The sequence below is a fragment of the Choloepus didactylus genome, chromosome 6 (assembly GCF_015220235.1).
Source record: "Choloepus didactylus isolate mChoDid1 chromosome 6, mChoDid1.pri, whole genome shotgun sequence".
Taxonomy (NCBI): Eukaryota; Metazoa; Chordata; class Mammalia; order Pilosa; family Megalonychidae; genus Choloepus; species Choloepus didactylus.
The window spans coordinates 2,313,065-2,328,264 of NC_051312.1; the positions used below are offsets into that span (position 1 = coordinate 2,313,065).

General features: G+C 65.4%; 1 protein-coding gene across 1 annotated transcript; it reads right to left on the reverse strand.

Moving 5' to 3' along the window:
* Window positions 1-175: 175 nt before the first annotated feature.
* Window positions 176-10,501, reverse strand: CTSD (cathepsin D). The gene is made up of 9 exons (XM_037840223.1): window positions 10,344-10,501; window positions 8,079-8,238; window positions 6,193-6,316; window positions 5,754-5,872; window positions 3,918-4,144; window positions 2,287-2,409; window positions 1,724-1,868; window positions 1,077-1,175; window positions 176-997 (listed from the first exon to the last, which is right to left on the reverse strand). The coding sequence occupies exons 1-9, from the start codon at window positions 10,409-10,411 to the stop codon at window positions 830-832; spliced, it is 1,233 nt and encodes a 410-aa protein (XP_037696151.1). The 5' UTR covers window positions 10,412-10,501; the 3' UTR covers window positions 176-829.
* Between the last annotated feature and the right edge of the window lie 4,699 nt (window positions 10,502-15,200).

Sequence of the window (15,200 nt, forward strand, 5' to 3'; positions counted from 1 at the left end):
CCCAGCTGCCCCGAGGCTGCCCGGCCTGATGGCAGGTGAGAGCCTCGGGGGTTCCGAGGCGGTGGGGGCCGGGGAATAGCTCTGCGGGCCGGGTTTGGGGCACCCCAGCACCCTTCCTCTGAGCCTGGGCTGTGAGTCAGCGCCCCCGATGTCAGCACAAACCACACGACACACAGAGAGGCCCGGACAACTGTATTTCCCACTCATCTCTGGCTCACAGTCACTCGAGGGGGGCAGCAGAGGGGGGCCCGCCGACCCTCCCTGCCCCGCTTCCTGCATAGGGTTGAGCCCCCCAAGGCTGGTCTCGGCCCTCCCATTCCCTGCAGCCCCTTCCTGCCGTCTTCAGGCCTCAGCTAGCCCCTTCCTTGATGGGGCCCTGGACAAACAGACAGACAGGGGCAGCAGAGCCCAGCTCCAAGCCCCAAACTGAGGCAGAGGGGCCGACGGGGATGTGAAGGGAGCGGGATTCCTGAAGGGGACAGAGCAAGGACAGTCTGGAACAGGCTCGGGGGCTGCCCCAATGCCACTAACTGATCAGCAAGCGGCTGCCAAATCCACCTGGGACTTCCAAGTTAGAGAAACAGATGTGTACCCTGGCTCAGACCAGCCACTCGTGCTGGGTTCCTCTCCATCAGACAGACAGACAGACAGACAGCATTTCTGAAAAAAGGGAGGAGTGGGGCACAGAACAAACGGCCAGCCCAGCTCAGCCCACTGGGCCACCTGTGAGCCCCAGGGCAGGGGGAACAGAGGCGTGAGCCTGAGTGGGGGGCACCGGGGGGCCTTGCATGGGCACCATGGCTCCCCGCCGGTGGATGGAGGGGCCGTGCTAGAGCTTGGCGGCCTTGGCGAAGCCCACCCGGTTGCTGTCGCGGTCGAACACGGCGTAGAACTTGCCGATGAAGATGTCGCCCAGGATCCAGAGGGGCCCGCCGGGTGGGGGGATGTCCATGCCCATGAAGCCGCTCAGGCAGAGAGTCTTGCCAGCCTGTGACACCTGGAGTGGCCGCAGCGTCAGCCCCGGGGGTCTCACACAGTCCCCGCCCGGGTGCCCCCGTGTCTGGTGCCCCACTCACCTTCAGGGTGTAGTCCTCCCCCGAGAGCTGGAAGGCCTTGTTCCCCAACATCAGGGTGATGGGGGGCAGGCTGGGCACCTTCTCACAGGGCAGCATGTACTGGGGGAGGGAGGGGCGGGGCAGTGAGCAGGCGAAGGGTGGCGGGGGGGCTGTGGGGTCGGGGGAGATGGGGAAACTGGGGGGCTGCAGGGTTGGAGGAGGTGGGGGGAACCGGGGAGCTGTGGGGTTAGGAGAGGTGGGGGGAACCAGGGGGCTGTGGGGTCAGGGGAACCGGGGGTCTGTGGGGTCGGGGGAGGTGGGGGGAACCGGGGGGCTGTGGGATAGGGAGAACTGAGGGGCTGTGGGGTCGGAGGAAGTGGGGGGAACTGGGGGGCTGTGGGGTCGGAGGAGGTGGGGGGAATCGGGGGGCTGTGGGGTCAGGGGAACTGGGGGCTGTGTGGTTGGGGGAGGTGGGGGAGCTGGGGGGCTGCGGGGTCGGGCGGCTGGGGGCTGCGGGGTCGGTGGAGGTGCAGGGAACTGGGGGGCTGTGGGGTTGGAGGAGGTAGGGGGAATCGGGGGGCTGTGGGGTCGGGGGAACTGGGGGCTGTGTGGTTGGGGGAGATGGGAGGAGCCGGGGGGCTGCAGGGTCGGGGGGCTGGGGCTCTCACCTCGCCCTGGATCAGCGGCACAGCCCCGATGGCTTTCTGCAGCTCGCGGACCTCGGCCACCGGGCCCACCAGGAGGGATGTGCCGGTGTCCACGATGGCCTCACAGCCCCCCTTGCACAGGGTCAGCCCATTGCCCACGTTTACCCTGCGGGGAGGGAGGGGGTGTGCGTTCTCCACCACCCCTGCCCCCCGCCCCCCGCCGCCGCCCTTGCAGGACGGGGCGGCCCAGGCATATGTGGGCTCCCTCTTCCCATTTTTCTCCCAACGTCTCAGCTCATGCCCGTCATGCCCAGCCGGAGGGCAGGGGGAGGGGTCTCGGGGCTGCGAGGAGTGGGTGTGCTGCCCTGTGCTCAGGGGGGTCCCTGAGCCCCAACCCTGGAACCAAGAACTCAGCAGAGCCCAGTGAGAGGCAGGACGGGCTGAGCCTGGGGCCCAAACCTGACCCACCCCCACCTCCCCTGCCAGCCCCCTGCGGGCCCCTGGGCCTGCTGACTCACCACCCACCTGCAGAACAGACCCAGGGTGCCACGCTGGGGTCCCCCCCGCCCGGCTCCGGTACTCACCGATCCATGTGGATCTGCCAGTAGGCCTTGCGGGTGACATTGAGATAAGTTACGGGGCCCGTGTAGTACTTGGAGTCCAAGCCGCCCAGCACCAGCTCACCCCCCGGCTGCGCGGTCGGGTCCCTGAGGGGGAGAGGACGGGGTGTCAGCTACCTGCGCACCCCGCCTGGGGACTGGGCGGGACAGGCACACGGCCGGGAAGCAGAGATCAGAAGTCGGGTACGGGTGCGGCAGTCACGGAGGACTTCCCGGACGAGGAGCTGTGATTTCCCCACACAGCGCGTGGGCTGCTTGGTGCCAGCTCAGCCCTTCCCCAGCAAGGGCTCCCGGAACGCTCGGGAGCCAACGTGCAGGTGAAAGACAGTAACAACGGTCAGCTGCAGGGCACATGAGGAGCCCAAGAAGGGGAGGCCCTGACGGCCAAGAAGAAAAGCCAAGGAAAGCTTCTAGGAGGTGTCAAGCCTGCTCCTTCCCACCCCAGGGCTCCTGCACTGTGCTCGATTCGGGGAGGCTGTGCTGGCCAACTCACTCTCACCCACATGCTCCTTGCTTTCCATCCCACGCCTGACACCCCATTCGAAGGCTGGGATGAGTCACCCCGGGGGCAGGGCCTGTCCTCCACACGGGGGTCACTGGCCCCCCGTGCACACCCACCGGCCAGGCAAAGCCCACTCTACGCCTCCACAAAGCCTCATGAGTGGCACACGCCATGCCGCTGCCCAGGGCCCCGCGGGACTGCCCCCTTGCCGTGGTTGGTGGCCCGTGAGGCCTGCAGGTGTCCTTCTGGACAGCGTGCACCCTGCTAGCTTCAACGGGCGCCACATCCCGGCTCCCCAACCGCCTGCTTCCTGCTGACCTGCCGGCTGCAGCCCCGACTGAGCTCGCTGGCCGTGCTCCGGGCTGGGCACTCAGACCCCAGCCTCCGGCCACCCCCACCCCGTGGGCCGCTGCCCCTCCTCCAGCCCCCACCTCCTGCACTACCTGAGCCCCCTGGTCACCTGCGTCCTTCCTCCTCCTCCTCCCACCCAGCTCTGCGCCTCCAAGACCGCCGGCCCCTCACCCCTACCTTGCTTCACCTGCTGCCTGGGACCCTGCATGTCTGAGACCCTCCCCTCCGGGCTGCCCCCAACCCCAGCCCTTGCCAACTGTCCCTTAATGTTGCCTGCCTCCCTTCAGTACAAGGGCTCCTGTGGGAACACCCCGTCTTGCTCACCTGCACCCTGAGCACCTCATGAGAGGCTTTGCCCAGGTGGCCAAGGCAGAGGCAAGGCGGGCCCAGGGCGGGGGACGGGGGTGAGCCCACAGACCCTGTGTGCGAAAGCAGATGGGAGAGGGGCCCACCCGAGGCAGCCCGCAGCTAACCAGGAGGGTGTCCCGCTCTGGGCAGGTGTGCGAAGGCGGTGGCCTGCAGACAGGGGGCCTGGCCACACCTGCCCACACCTGGCCTGGCTGGGGGGACGCTCCCATGTCAAAGCGGTCCTGGGGTCCAGGAAGGGGTGCCAGGCCTGCTCAGGGCCCACAGCCTTCCCCGAGGAGCGACGTCCTCACCTGGGTCACCATCTCAGAGGGTGGGCTTGCCCTCCCCTCGCCTTTCACCAACACCCAGGAGCGAGCGGAGGACGAAGCCCCACCTGTTCAGGTAGAAGGAGAACACGTTGTTGACCACCAGCTTCTGCCGCATGAGGTTGTCGAAGACGGGCATGACACCGGCCACGGCGATGGAGGGGTAGCCCATGCCCAGGATGCCGTCAAACTTCGCCATGAGGAAGATGATGCCCGGCTGCTTGGTGGCCTCCCCGAAGGTCTGCTTCACCACCCTGACGCCCCCCGCAGCTGAGGAACCTGAGTTACAGGGCACCTGGGGGCCACGGCGGGGAGGGGGTCAGCGCCACGTGGAGCCGGCTGAGCCGGACACTGGGGCCCCAGGCTCGTCGTCTCTCCCTTCCCTGAGCGTGGGCAGCCTCTGTCGTCACCCGCTGCACCCACGTGGGGGTGTGGCAAGGCAGGCAGAGAGGCGGCCCAGGGCACAGCTACAGGGCTGAACGGTGTCCCCCTCAAACTCATGCACCCCAGAACCGGCAAAGGTGACCTGACTTAGAAGTGAGGTCTTGGCAGATGTAGTGGGTGAGGTCGTGCTGGGGCAGGGTGGGCCTTACGTCCAACAGGACTGGCGTCCTTGTAAGGGGGATGCCAGGCACAGAGGCACCCGGGGACGGGGTTAGAGACTGGGGGGACGGATACAAGCCAACAGATGCCAGGGACAGACGGCCAACGCCAGGAGCCAGAAGGAACCTCCCCCAGAGCCCCTGAAACTGAGACAACAAACTCCCATGGCTTTCAGACCCTGGGTCTGCAGTAACTTCTTACGGCACCCCCGGAACCGGGAAGGACGGTGGGCTTCCCTCCCGCCCCTGCACCCGCTTTCCTAAGAGGGGACCGTGGCGCACCCAGGGGCCAGCCCCCCTCCGGCCCCCACACCCCGGGGCTCCAGATAAGACGCCCTGCAGACTCAAGGCCACCTGCCCCTGACGGCCCATGCTGCAGATAAAGAGGCGAGGGAGGATGTGGGGAAGAAACTGTTTGAGGCCGACGCCCTGGAGGCGGAGGGCAGGTTGGACAATATCCTGTCTCAGGCGGAGCGGGGGCTGGGGAAGGAGCGCCACTGAGAAAACCCCAGAGACCCCGGCGAGGGGACGCGGAGCGGGGCCCATGGAGGCTGGGGCAGTGCTTCTTTGGGGACAGCCCTCTGTGGTGGGTCCTCCTGCCTGCAGCATGGGCCCAGCACGGGCCACCCCTCCAGACGGGGCCTGGGGAGCAGGAGGTGGGCACGGACCCCCAGCCCCGACCCAGCAGCGCCTGTGGGAAACGGTGCCTGGCCACCCTCCTGCCGCGGCCTGGGGCTGGGAGGCTCCCACCTTGGGTTTGGCCCGGTCCAGGCGCCGGCTGGGCCCAGCCCACACCAGGGGCTCAGAGGATGCCAGAGGCCCGCTGCCGCGCTCCTCAGGCAGGAAGGGGGTGCCCCCCACTCGGTGCTGCAAGCACGGGGCCCTGAAGGTCCTCCCGCCCCCAGCAGGGCCCCCAGACAACACCCCCCACCGGCAACCCCCCCCCACTGCATGTGGCACCCCTGCCCCGAGCCTCCCCAGTCCCATCGGCCCTCACTGACCCCGTCGTGGTTCCGGAGCTGGACTGGGCCTGGCCGCCCTCCCCCGTCTCATCGCAGGCTACCCCCACCCCACCTGCACACACGACCAACTCCTGCACCCCATTTCCTGTGCAGCTCGTCCTGCTCACCCCGGGCCTCAGCTCCAGCCATGCCCCCGCTCCCCCGCACCCAGTGAACGCCACTGGGCATCCAGACCAGCCCGGCGTGGGGGGCTGCAGCCAGCCCTCTCCAGAGCAGAAGCCCCCTCCCGTGGCATCCCCAGGCCTGAGGAGGGGCCAGGTCCCGGGCGAGACGGACTCACCGACACCGTGTCCTGGCTCAGGTACCCCGAGAGGCTGCCGGAGCCGTAGTGGATGCTGAAGGCCGTACCGTTCTCCACATAAGTGCTGGAGCGGGCGCTGTTGTACTTGCGGTGGACCCCTGCACCCCAGAGGGGCCGTCAGCCCCCACCGAGCCCCCATGCCCCACACCGCCCCGGTCGGGCCACCCAGCCACCCACTCCCAAGAGCCCCCTGTCCACCCGGGGCCGGGACACACAGGTCTTCCCAGAAACAGGCCCTGGGGCCGGGTGGGGGGCAGCGTGTGGGGGCCCAGCCCTCCTCAGCCTCCGTCCAAGGGGAGGCAAGGGCTGGGGCAGAGCCTGGGGCCTGGGCCCCCGGAGCAGGTGGGCATCTCACAGAGCACCTAGGACCCCCTCTTCCTGCAGTTGCTGGCAAGACAGACAGACAGACGGGACTCACAGCAGGCGAAGTCAAGAAGCTTGCAGCGGATGGACGGCACCCAGAGGTTGGAGGAGCCGGTGTCGAAGACGACGCTGAAGCACTGCTGGGGGGTCCCGATGCCGATCTCCCCGTAGTACTGGGCCTGGCCGGAGGGGCAGGGGCCGTCAGGGCTGGTCCCGGGAAGGGCTCTGGGGGCCGCGGCACAGCAGGCCGTAACCCTCAACCCCTGCAGTCCAGGGCACCTGCACCATGGACATTTAAGGCCCCTAGAGCCCTCGGGACAGCCACAGCGACCGCGGCGGCCAAGTCAGGGCAGAGTCAGGCCTGCCCCTCCACCTGGGCCCATCTCCTCTGCCCACTGTTCAGGGGCTCCCAGGCCCAAGCGGAGATGGGTGGACCAGGCCCAGGCTCTGGGGTCACAGCTCCCACCCCGCCCTGCAGAGCCAAACCTGGAGGGCTGCCCAGCAGGGGTTTGGCCGACCAGGGGCTGTGGAGGCCCACAGGCTGCTCGGAGTCGCTCGCCGGCCGGGCTGTTCTGCCTGAACTGCCCTGGGCCTCAGTTTCCCCATGTGTACCAAGGCAGAAAAGGAGCAGTGCAAGGAGGCCTGGGGTGCTGACCGCGGATCAGGCGGGCCAGGGGGTCACCTGCCCCCCTGGGCCTCTGAAGAGCAGCCTTGTGCTGGACCCTCTGTTGGGACAGCGGGCGAGGAGGGTCTCTGAGGTGAGATGACTTGGGTCCTGTGGTCTGGGGACCCCTCATCTGGGAGGGAGCCTCGGCCACTGGTCAGTGCGGGTTTCTGGCTGTGACCTCATCAGTGTGTCTGGCTGCTCGGCTGCAGGGAGCAGCGGCCACTGCTGGCTCGTGACCCACAGAGATGTCCAGCCTGGGCCGGAGGGGGGGTAGTGACTCAGCAGCCCTCTCTCACCCGCCCCATTTAGGGGGCCAGGAGCATGCCGGGCAGGTCCGTCCCCCCACCACCACCAGCCAGTCACATGCCCAAGAGGCATGAGCTTCCCGTCCCAGCTGGGGCTGGGGCCAAGCGGGCCAGAGGACGCGGCCACTGGCCCATCCCCGGGGCCCAGAGGCTGGGCAGCCAGTGGACTTCCTGAGCCTGTGGCCGGGGGGGGGGGGGGACACAGAGGGGAAGGTGCCTGGGCAGCCCCAGAGGCCCCGGATGTGGCCCAGGACCTGTCCCCACGGAGCTGTGCCCGGATTCCAGCTTGCTATGTGGCTTCCAGAATGTTCCATCACTGAGCCTGCTTCTCTACGCAAGACACAGTGGGTGTAGGAAGTACCACTGACTAAGAAAAGCAAGGTTAGGAGAGGGGCCAGAGGATCACCCCAAGCCTTCCAGGAGGACAGGCAGGGGGCAAGAAGCCCCAGGGCAGCTGGTGACACCCAGGCAGGCAGGGTCCAGATAATTCAAGCTCAAGGGCCCCCCCTGCCCAGGAACCATCCACGCCCCAGCCAGTGGGAGGCAGCCTGTGGGGGCTCCAGGGCCCGGGGGGCAGACTCTGCGATGGGTTCTTGGACAAGCTGAAGGGAGGGGCAGGCCCAAGGGGGCAGCCTGCGGGGGCAGGTTCTGCGAGGGGCAGGGCAGGCCGCGTCTGAACCTGGCTCCTTCACACCGCGCCAGCGGCCTTTGGGGCCTGGCCCCCCGTCTGCAATGGGTAGTGCCACACTTGTTTGCCACAGGACAGGCACGAGGCTGGGACACTTGGGGTACAGCTTGGAGCTGACGGCCAGTGCTCGGGGGGCTCAGGGCAGGGGAGCAGCAACAGGTCACATGAACGTTACTGGAAACAAATGTTTCGCCAAATACCTCCTAGCCACGTGGACATTTCTGCAAAGCAGGGTTGTCATCAGAGCCCCCCGTCCCCGACACCCCCCCAAGAGTACTCACATCCATGTAGTTCTTGAGGTACTCCGGAACGGGCTCCCCCGCCATGGCAGGGGCCCCCTGGCTGTACTTTGAAATGGGGCCCTTGGCGAGCAGCTCTTCCACCGGGCCCCCCACTTCAGACATGGTCCGGCGGATGGAGGTGAACTTGTGCAGGGGGATTCTGTGAGGTCGGGGGTCAGGGCTCGTCAGGCCAGGCTCCAGCCACCGCTGCCTCAGCACACATCCAGGGAGCCCAGGGACAGACGAGGCGGCTGCTCCTACCCATCCACGAACCACCCCAGGCTCCCACAGCAGCCGCCTCTCCAACCCCCAACTTGGGTGCCCCCCGGCATCTCGGACTAAGCATGGCCTAAACCAAACTCCGGCTTTGTACCCCGACACCTGCCAGACGGCACAGCAGCACCACCCACCTGGCAGCTCAGGTGCAGTCCGCGGAGACCCCCCTCAGCCCTCCCCCTCGCACCCCACACCCAGCCGGGCAGCACCCCTCCCTGCCTCCTGAACCCTCCCAGCCATCCCAGAGGCCCCCGAAGCCCCCTCCCTGGCCCCACTCGGACTTCCTCACGCAGCCTGCTGCACTGGGCCCTCCGGCTGCACCTGCTGCTCCCCACCCAGACCCCAAACCGAGCCCGTCCTCAGCTCCAGGCAGCACTGGCAGCTCCATCTGCCTAAGAGACATCGTACCAATCCCCAGAAGCTCCTGGGCCCCCACAGGTCCCTTTCACACCCCATTCCTTCCCAGCACCCCTCAACCCTGCCCTGCCCAATGCTGCACGGAGCTGCAGCCCTCACCCCCCACCTGCTGCTCTCCCCACAGCTCAGGACCAAGGCTGCACCCGGAGGGCTGGAGAGTTCCAAACCCCAGCTCTCCCCATGGCACCCCCACTTGGAGCACCCCCTGGAAGGAGCCCCTGCCTCCCAGTCAGCACAGCCGCCGCTCTGGGGGGGCCTCAGCAGAGACCTGGGCAGAGGGGTCCTGGGATCCGGCACACTCAGCTCCGTCAGCAAACTCACGGAGGGGGAGGGATCTGTCCCCTGGGGGACCCTGGCTTCCCGTGTCAGGGGTCACCTCTTCCCCAACAGCCCAAGAAATTGGACAGGAGGGAGCACGCCTGTGCATTTAGCCCCCTTGATGAGACGGTCTCCCGGCCCGGGGGGACTGGGGAGTTCAAGGCCACTGCTGGCTTTGGCCGGCAGGTCGAGGGCATGTCCCCGAAGGTGGGACTCCTGCCTGAGAGGTGGCAGGGCGGGCCGGGAAGAGCCTGAGGTTGCTGCCGGGGCCTGGGACACACCCTCCAGCGCCAAGGGAACCCTGGAGGACCCAGCCCGGGGGGTGCTGCTTCGGTTCGGCTGGTGCACCCCCCAGAAGTTCCAAACTCCCTTCCCGCTGCCTTCTCCTCTGTCCCACGGGGTTGGGGGGCTGTGGGCGGGCTGGCCTGGGCAGGCTCAGGCCTGCAGCTGCTCCCCCACATCGGCTCTGGCTGGGGCCAGCCGGCCCGCCATCGGCCCACGCAGCACAGCCCGCAGGCAAGGCTCCCCCCTCCCAGGCCCAGGTCCCATCTGCCGGGCCAGCTCCCCGGCTCCTGCCCCGGGGCAGGTGGGAGAAGGCTGGGTCTTGGAGACGGCTGCAGGGCAGAGGGAGGGGAGGGTAGGACCTGCCCACCACAGCGCCCACCCTCCTCCCGGGAGAGCAGGCTGTGTTGCAGGGGGGTCCTCCAACTCCCCGTGACTCAGCTGGCCCAGCAGGCACAACCCCTAAGGCCTGAGGAGGGCATGGCCTGCAGGGGAGCAGATGGCCAGTCTGGGTCAGAGCCTCAGACTCCGGGTGGGGAAGCCCCCCAACTCTGGGACAGACCTGCCCCCCAGGGCCTGGGGTAAGAGCCCCCTGTTCAAATGGAGGCCACTGAGGTGGACCCCAGGGAGGAAATGGTCCGCCAGGTCCGGACAGGGGCGTGACCTGCACCTGAGCGCCCGACTTCCACACACGGTCCTGAGCACAGACACCCCGAACCCCCTGTCCTGAATGGGCCATACCTCCCCCTAGCTCCTGCCCTCAGGACCTGGCCCCCGGGGGGCTGGGTCATCCCCAAGGCGCTCTCCTGCCTCCCCCCGTGCCCTCCAGGCCGGCCCCGGGCGGCGGGGGGCGCTCTGCAAGAGGCCGCCCGCTGACGAGGACCCCGGGCTCGGCCTGCACCCCCGAAGCAGCTCCCCGCCCGCACGTGCGTGAGCCCTGCAGAGGGGCGGGCAGGGGCGCGGGGGCTGCACCTGAGGAGCGCGGCGGCGGGCGCGGCCAGGAGGCCGAGGACGAGCAGCAGGAGGCGGGGGGGCTGCATGGCGGCGGCGGGCCCGCTCCGGTCGGGGAGCCGCGGAGGTCGCGCGCTTATAGCCGGGATGACGGCGCAGTCGGGCCGGATCAGCTGACCGGCTTGTTTGCGCCGCGGCGCGTCACGTGGGTCGCGGCCGGCGCGCGCTGAGGGCGGGGCCTGCGCGGGCGCCGCTGGGACGGCCCCGCGCACCCCGGGGCACCGGGCGCGCTCCCCTCTGCGCGCTCCCCTCTGCGCTCCCCTCTGCGCGCTCCCCTCTGCGCTCCCCTCTGCGCGCTCCCGGGCCCCTCTCCGCTCCTGCAGCCGCCGCCGTCCGCCGGCGCCCCGAATCCCGCCCCCCGATGGAGAATTGTTGGGGGCTTCAGGGGCGGGGCTGAGGGCCCGGGAGGGGCGGGGCCAGGGGTGCCCCCCCGCGCCACGCCTGGGGCCCTCCATTGCGCCCGGCACCCACGGGGCTCCCTGCAGCCGGCCCAGGGCCGCCGGAGGGTCTTGAGGAACGTCGGGAGCCGCCTGAGCCGCCTCGGGAGGCAGAGGCCCGGGGGAAGGGGCGGTAGCCCCTCCGGCAGCTCCTGCCCTGGGCGCCCTCCCTGGAAGCCTCCCCACCCCTCCAGCCTCCCAGCCCCTGGCGGCCACCCACCACCTCCCCAGACCAGCACCTGTCCCGGGCCTGCTCGCGGTCCCTCGAGGCCCCAGTTCTCTCAGGATGTCGAGTCTGGGATGCGATAAGAAACCAGGCTCTCCCCCGGCCTGGCCCTTCCTCGGGGATCCCTGTCTGCAGCCTCGGGGCTGCCCAGTGCAAGCCCCTCGCTGTCCTCCCGTGCCTTGCGAGTCTCCAGTTTGCTGAACGGTTCGCTGGTCCACGCCCTGCCCGCTGCCAGGAGCTGAGCTGGGTGCCACTCGATGAGAGGCCCCCATCCTGTCCCTTGTCCATCTGGAGCGCATGTTCTAGTGGGAGGGGGTCTGTGACAAGGAGGAAGCCAAGCCCGGAATGTGCTAGAAGGTGCCAGCTGTAGAGGGTAGGCCTCTCTGCAGAGGGGACATTTTGGCAGGGACACGAACAATGAGAAATCTTCCCACGTGCTCCCTTCCAGGACACCTTTTCCTGATGTCCTCCCCACACCCTGTGAGACAGCCGGGCCCCTGGCCCGCTTGTCAGAGGAGCAGACGAGGGTCTGTGGCTCACAGAAGGCAGGGCTGCAATTCCTGTCATTTCTGAACCTGAGACGGATGGCTTCTGTTTGAGTCCTTACCACGAAAAGACCATGGCCCTGGCATGGGCCGAGCTGCAACCCGGTCAAGTCTGATGACAGCCACACATGCAGCCACCACCTCAGCCCGCCTCTGACCCAGCTGTCCACGGGTGCTGACGGGGGTCATCTGATGTGGTCGTAGATACAAAAACTAAAGTGGAGCAAACAAGCAGCCTCGGCCTCTGATGCCAGCTCCTTGGGCCTGAGGCCATCCAAGGGGCAGGCCCAGAAGCAGGGCCCTTGCACCTGAGTCCCCTGCCCTCCTGGGGGCCATGTCCCTGAGATGGCAGCTGGGCCCTGGGTGGGCTGGACTCAGGCAAGGGGTAGAAGGTGGTCCCAGCTGGTACCTCCCCAGGGTGAGTGTGCTCATTCCTGATTCCCAGTCCTGGGTGCCCATAGCTAGGTGCCCAGTCCTGGGTGCTCAAGAGCTAGGTGCTCAGAACTAGGTGCCCAGTCCTGGGTGCTCAGGATCTGGGTGCTCAGAACTAGGTGCCCAGTCCTGGTTGCTCAGGGCCTGGGTGCTCAGAACTACATGCCCAGTCCTGGGTGTTCAGTGCTGGGTGCCCAGAGCTAAGTGCCCAGTCTTGGGTGCTCAGGAACTGGGTACTCAGAACTAGGTGCCCAGTCCTGGGTCTCAGGAGCTGGGTGCTCGGAAGTAGGTGTCCAGTCCTGGGTGTTCAGTGCTGGGTGCCCAGAGCTAGGTGCCCAGTCCTGGGTACTCAGGAGCTGGGCATTCAGAACTAGGTGCCCAGAGCTGGGTGTCCAACAGTGGACCAGACAGTGTGTGTTCTTGCGGCTCAGGTGTAGACCTGTGGAGAAACACACCTTCAGAGCATCACTGGTGTTTCTACCACAGAAATATTTACAAGGCAGGCGGACTGTTGGAGGGATCAAAGGCCCTGAGGGGAGAGGCTAACCAGGCCTCGGAAACATGGGCAGGGCCTTGTGGCCAGGCCCACAGCCTTGGACTTTGCCCTGAGGATGACAAGGAGAGAGGGAGGGGTGGGGGGCCCGTGCCCCTACAGAGACCCTCTGGCTGCCGCCCCCAGGCCCGGCCGTCGTTGCATGCAGACCATGATCTGGCAACGTTGCTGACCTTGCTGGGCTCTGACTTCCAGGCTGGACTGTGCCTGGCTCATCTGGCAGGTTCCACCCAGGCCTGCCCTCGGGGCCCCTCAGCCACCAGACCCTGAGCTTGTCCCGGCCTCGCGGTTCTGTGGTGCACCCACTGCCTTCGGCTCTCAGGATAGCTGTTCCGGGCATGGGCCCCAGGGTTGGCTTCTCCAGCCCCCCGCCAACTGCCCCAAGCTGCCCCTGGCTGTTTGGAAAGGCAGCGAATGAAAAGGTGTTGGAGCCCAAGAGGGCAGGGGCAGAGGGGAGGGGATGGGAGCTGCCAAGCACCCACCCTGAGCCAAGCTGCCAGCTGTGGGCCTGGGTTCCAGGGACTGTCAAGCCCAATCCAGGGGGGGGTCAAGGCCCCGACAGGGCTGGGTGTGCCCGGGTGGGTGAGTGAGCAGGTTAGAAGCCAGCCCTCTTGGCCCACACTCAGGAACCCCCCCTGCCTCATGGCTCAGCCCCCGGGACCCCAGGTACCCATCTGTTCACCCCACATACACTTATTGAGCTCCTGCTGTCTGCCAGGCCCGGCTCCAGGTGCTGGAGATGTAATGAATGAAACAGACCCGGGCGCTGGAGGAGCTTACGTTGTAGTGAGGGGAGGCAAATGTGCATAAAATGGGCAAATTTCAGCGCTCTGTGGAAGGCGACAGATGCTAAGGAGATCAGAGCTGGGAGGACACGGGGCATGAGGGAGGAGGGTGAACTTGAACCCACTGGTGTGAGAAGGTCCCATGTGAGCCGGCTTAAAGGACATGATGGCCCAAGATCTGGGGAAGGAGGGCCCTCAGAAGCAAGGCTGAGGCTGGAGTCCACTGCTGGAGAGGGGGGCAGCTGGGCCAGGAGGTGCGGGGAGGGAGGAGGTGGTGAGATCAGAGGTCAGAGGGGACCCACCTGTGCAGCTTCCGGGAGAAACTTGGCAGAGACGGAGTGGACATGTATCCACTGGTCTCCCGTCTGCCCAGGTGACCCTGCACCCAGAGGCAGGAGGGTGGCTTTCCAACAACTGGTGCTGGACACTGAAGTGGGAGTCTTGACTCTCCCTCACCCTGTATCCTAAGACCCATTTCAGGTGGATCTGAGATATAAATGTACGTGGTAAATCCTCTAGGAAACAAAGGAGTGCTGTCATCATCTTTGAATCTGCAAAGATTTGTTCTTTAAATCAGACACGAGAAAAGCACTAACCCTGTGAAAATCAGCATCAAGAGAATAAAAAAACAAGCCACAGGCTAGGAGGAAATATTTGCAGATCCCATAATGTGATCGCGGACTTCTTTCCAAAATATACAAGGAACTACTGAAACTCAACAGTAAGAAAACAAACAACCCAATTTAGAATGGCCAAAAGATCTGGAAGACGTCTCCTCACCAGAGAAGATACATGAATGGCGAATACCCACGTGAAGAGATGCCCAGCCTCAAGGAAATGGGAATTGAAACCACAATGAGCTCCCACTGCACACCCATCAGAATGGCTAAAATCCAAAACACGGACGTCATCAAATGCTGGCAGGAGCTGGAGCCATGGGGACTCCCATCCACCGATGGGGGGAAAGCAAAGTGGTCGAGCCGCGTGGGAGGACAGTTTGGCAGTTCCTTATAGAGCTAAATACCGGCTTGCGGTACCATCCAGCAATCGTGCACCGAGATATTTGCCCAGAGGAGCTGGAAACATATGTCCACAAAAAAGCCTGCGCTTGAATGTTCATAGTGGCTTGATTTGTAACAGCCCCAAGTTGAAAGCAGCCAAGGGGTCCTTCCGTAGATGACCTGATAAACCGTGCCCCATCCCTACAATAAGGTATTATCCTACAATAAAAAGCCACGCGATGTCGAGCCACAGAAAAGCACGGGAGCCTTCAATGCACATTGCCAAGAGAAAGAGGCCAGCCTGCAAAGGATCTGACTGTATGATTCCAGCCATGGGGCTTTCTGGAAAAGGGAAGACTGTAGAGCTACAAAGAGACAGAGGTTGCCAGGGGCTCAGGGAAGAGGGAGGGAGGGATGGGTGGAGCCTAGGAGATGGGATTTTGAGGGCGGTGAAACGATTCTGTAGGATACTGTGGTGGTAGATGCGTGACAGTATGCATTTGTCAGAAACCCACAGCACTGAGCATCGCGGAGGGGACTCCACCCCAAACTAAGGACCTGAGTTACTAATAATGTATCAATTCTGGCTCATCAGTTGTAATAAACGCACAGCTCTAATGCAAGATGTTACTGAGAGGGGAACTGTGTGTGTATGTGGTGGTGGTGGGGGGGGGGGATATGTGGGAACTCTGTACTATCTGCCCTAAATCTAAAATTGTTCTAAAAATTAAAATCTTATCAATTAAAAAAAAAAAGACACCAAACTCCTTAGAGAAAAAATGATCAATTGACTTTTACTAAGATTAGTAACTTCTGCTGCTCAAAACGCACCATTAAGA

Bases quoted from the DNA above. Each gene is read 5' to 3' on its own strand.
- CTSD (XM_037840223.1), bottom strand. From the start codon at position 10,411: ATGCAGCCCCCCCGCCTCCTGCTGCTCGTCCTCGGCCTCCTGGCCGCG. The intron at 5,873-6,192 runs GTGAGTCCCGTC...TCTGGGGTGCAG, and splicing joins GCTTCTTGACTTCGCCTGCT to GGGTCCACCGCAAGTACAAC. The intron at 2,410-3,917 runs GTGGGGCTTCGT...TCTCCCCCTCAG, and splicing joins TTCTCCTTCTACCTGAACAG to GGACCCGACCGCGCAGCCGG.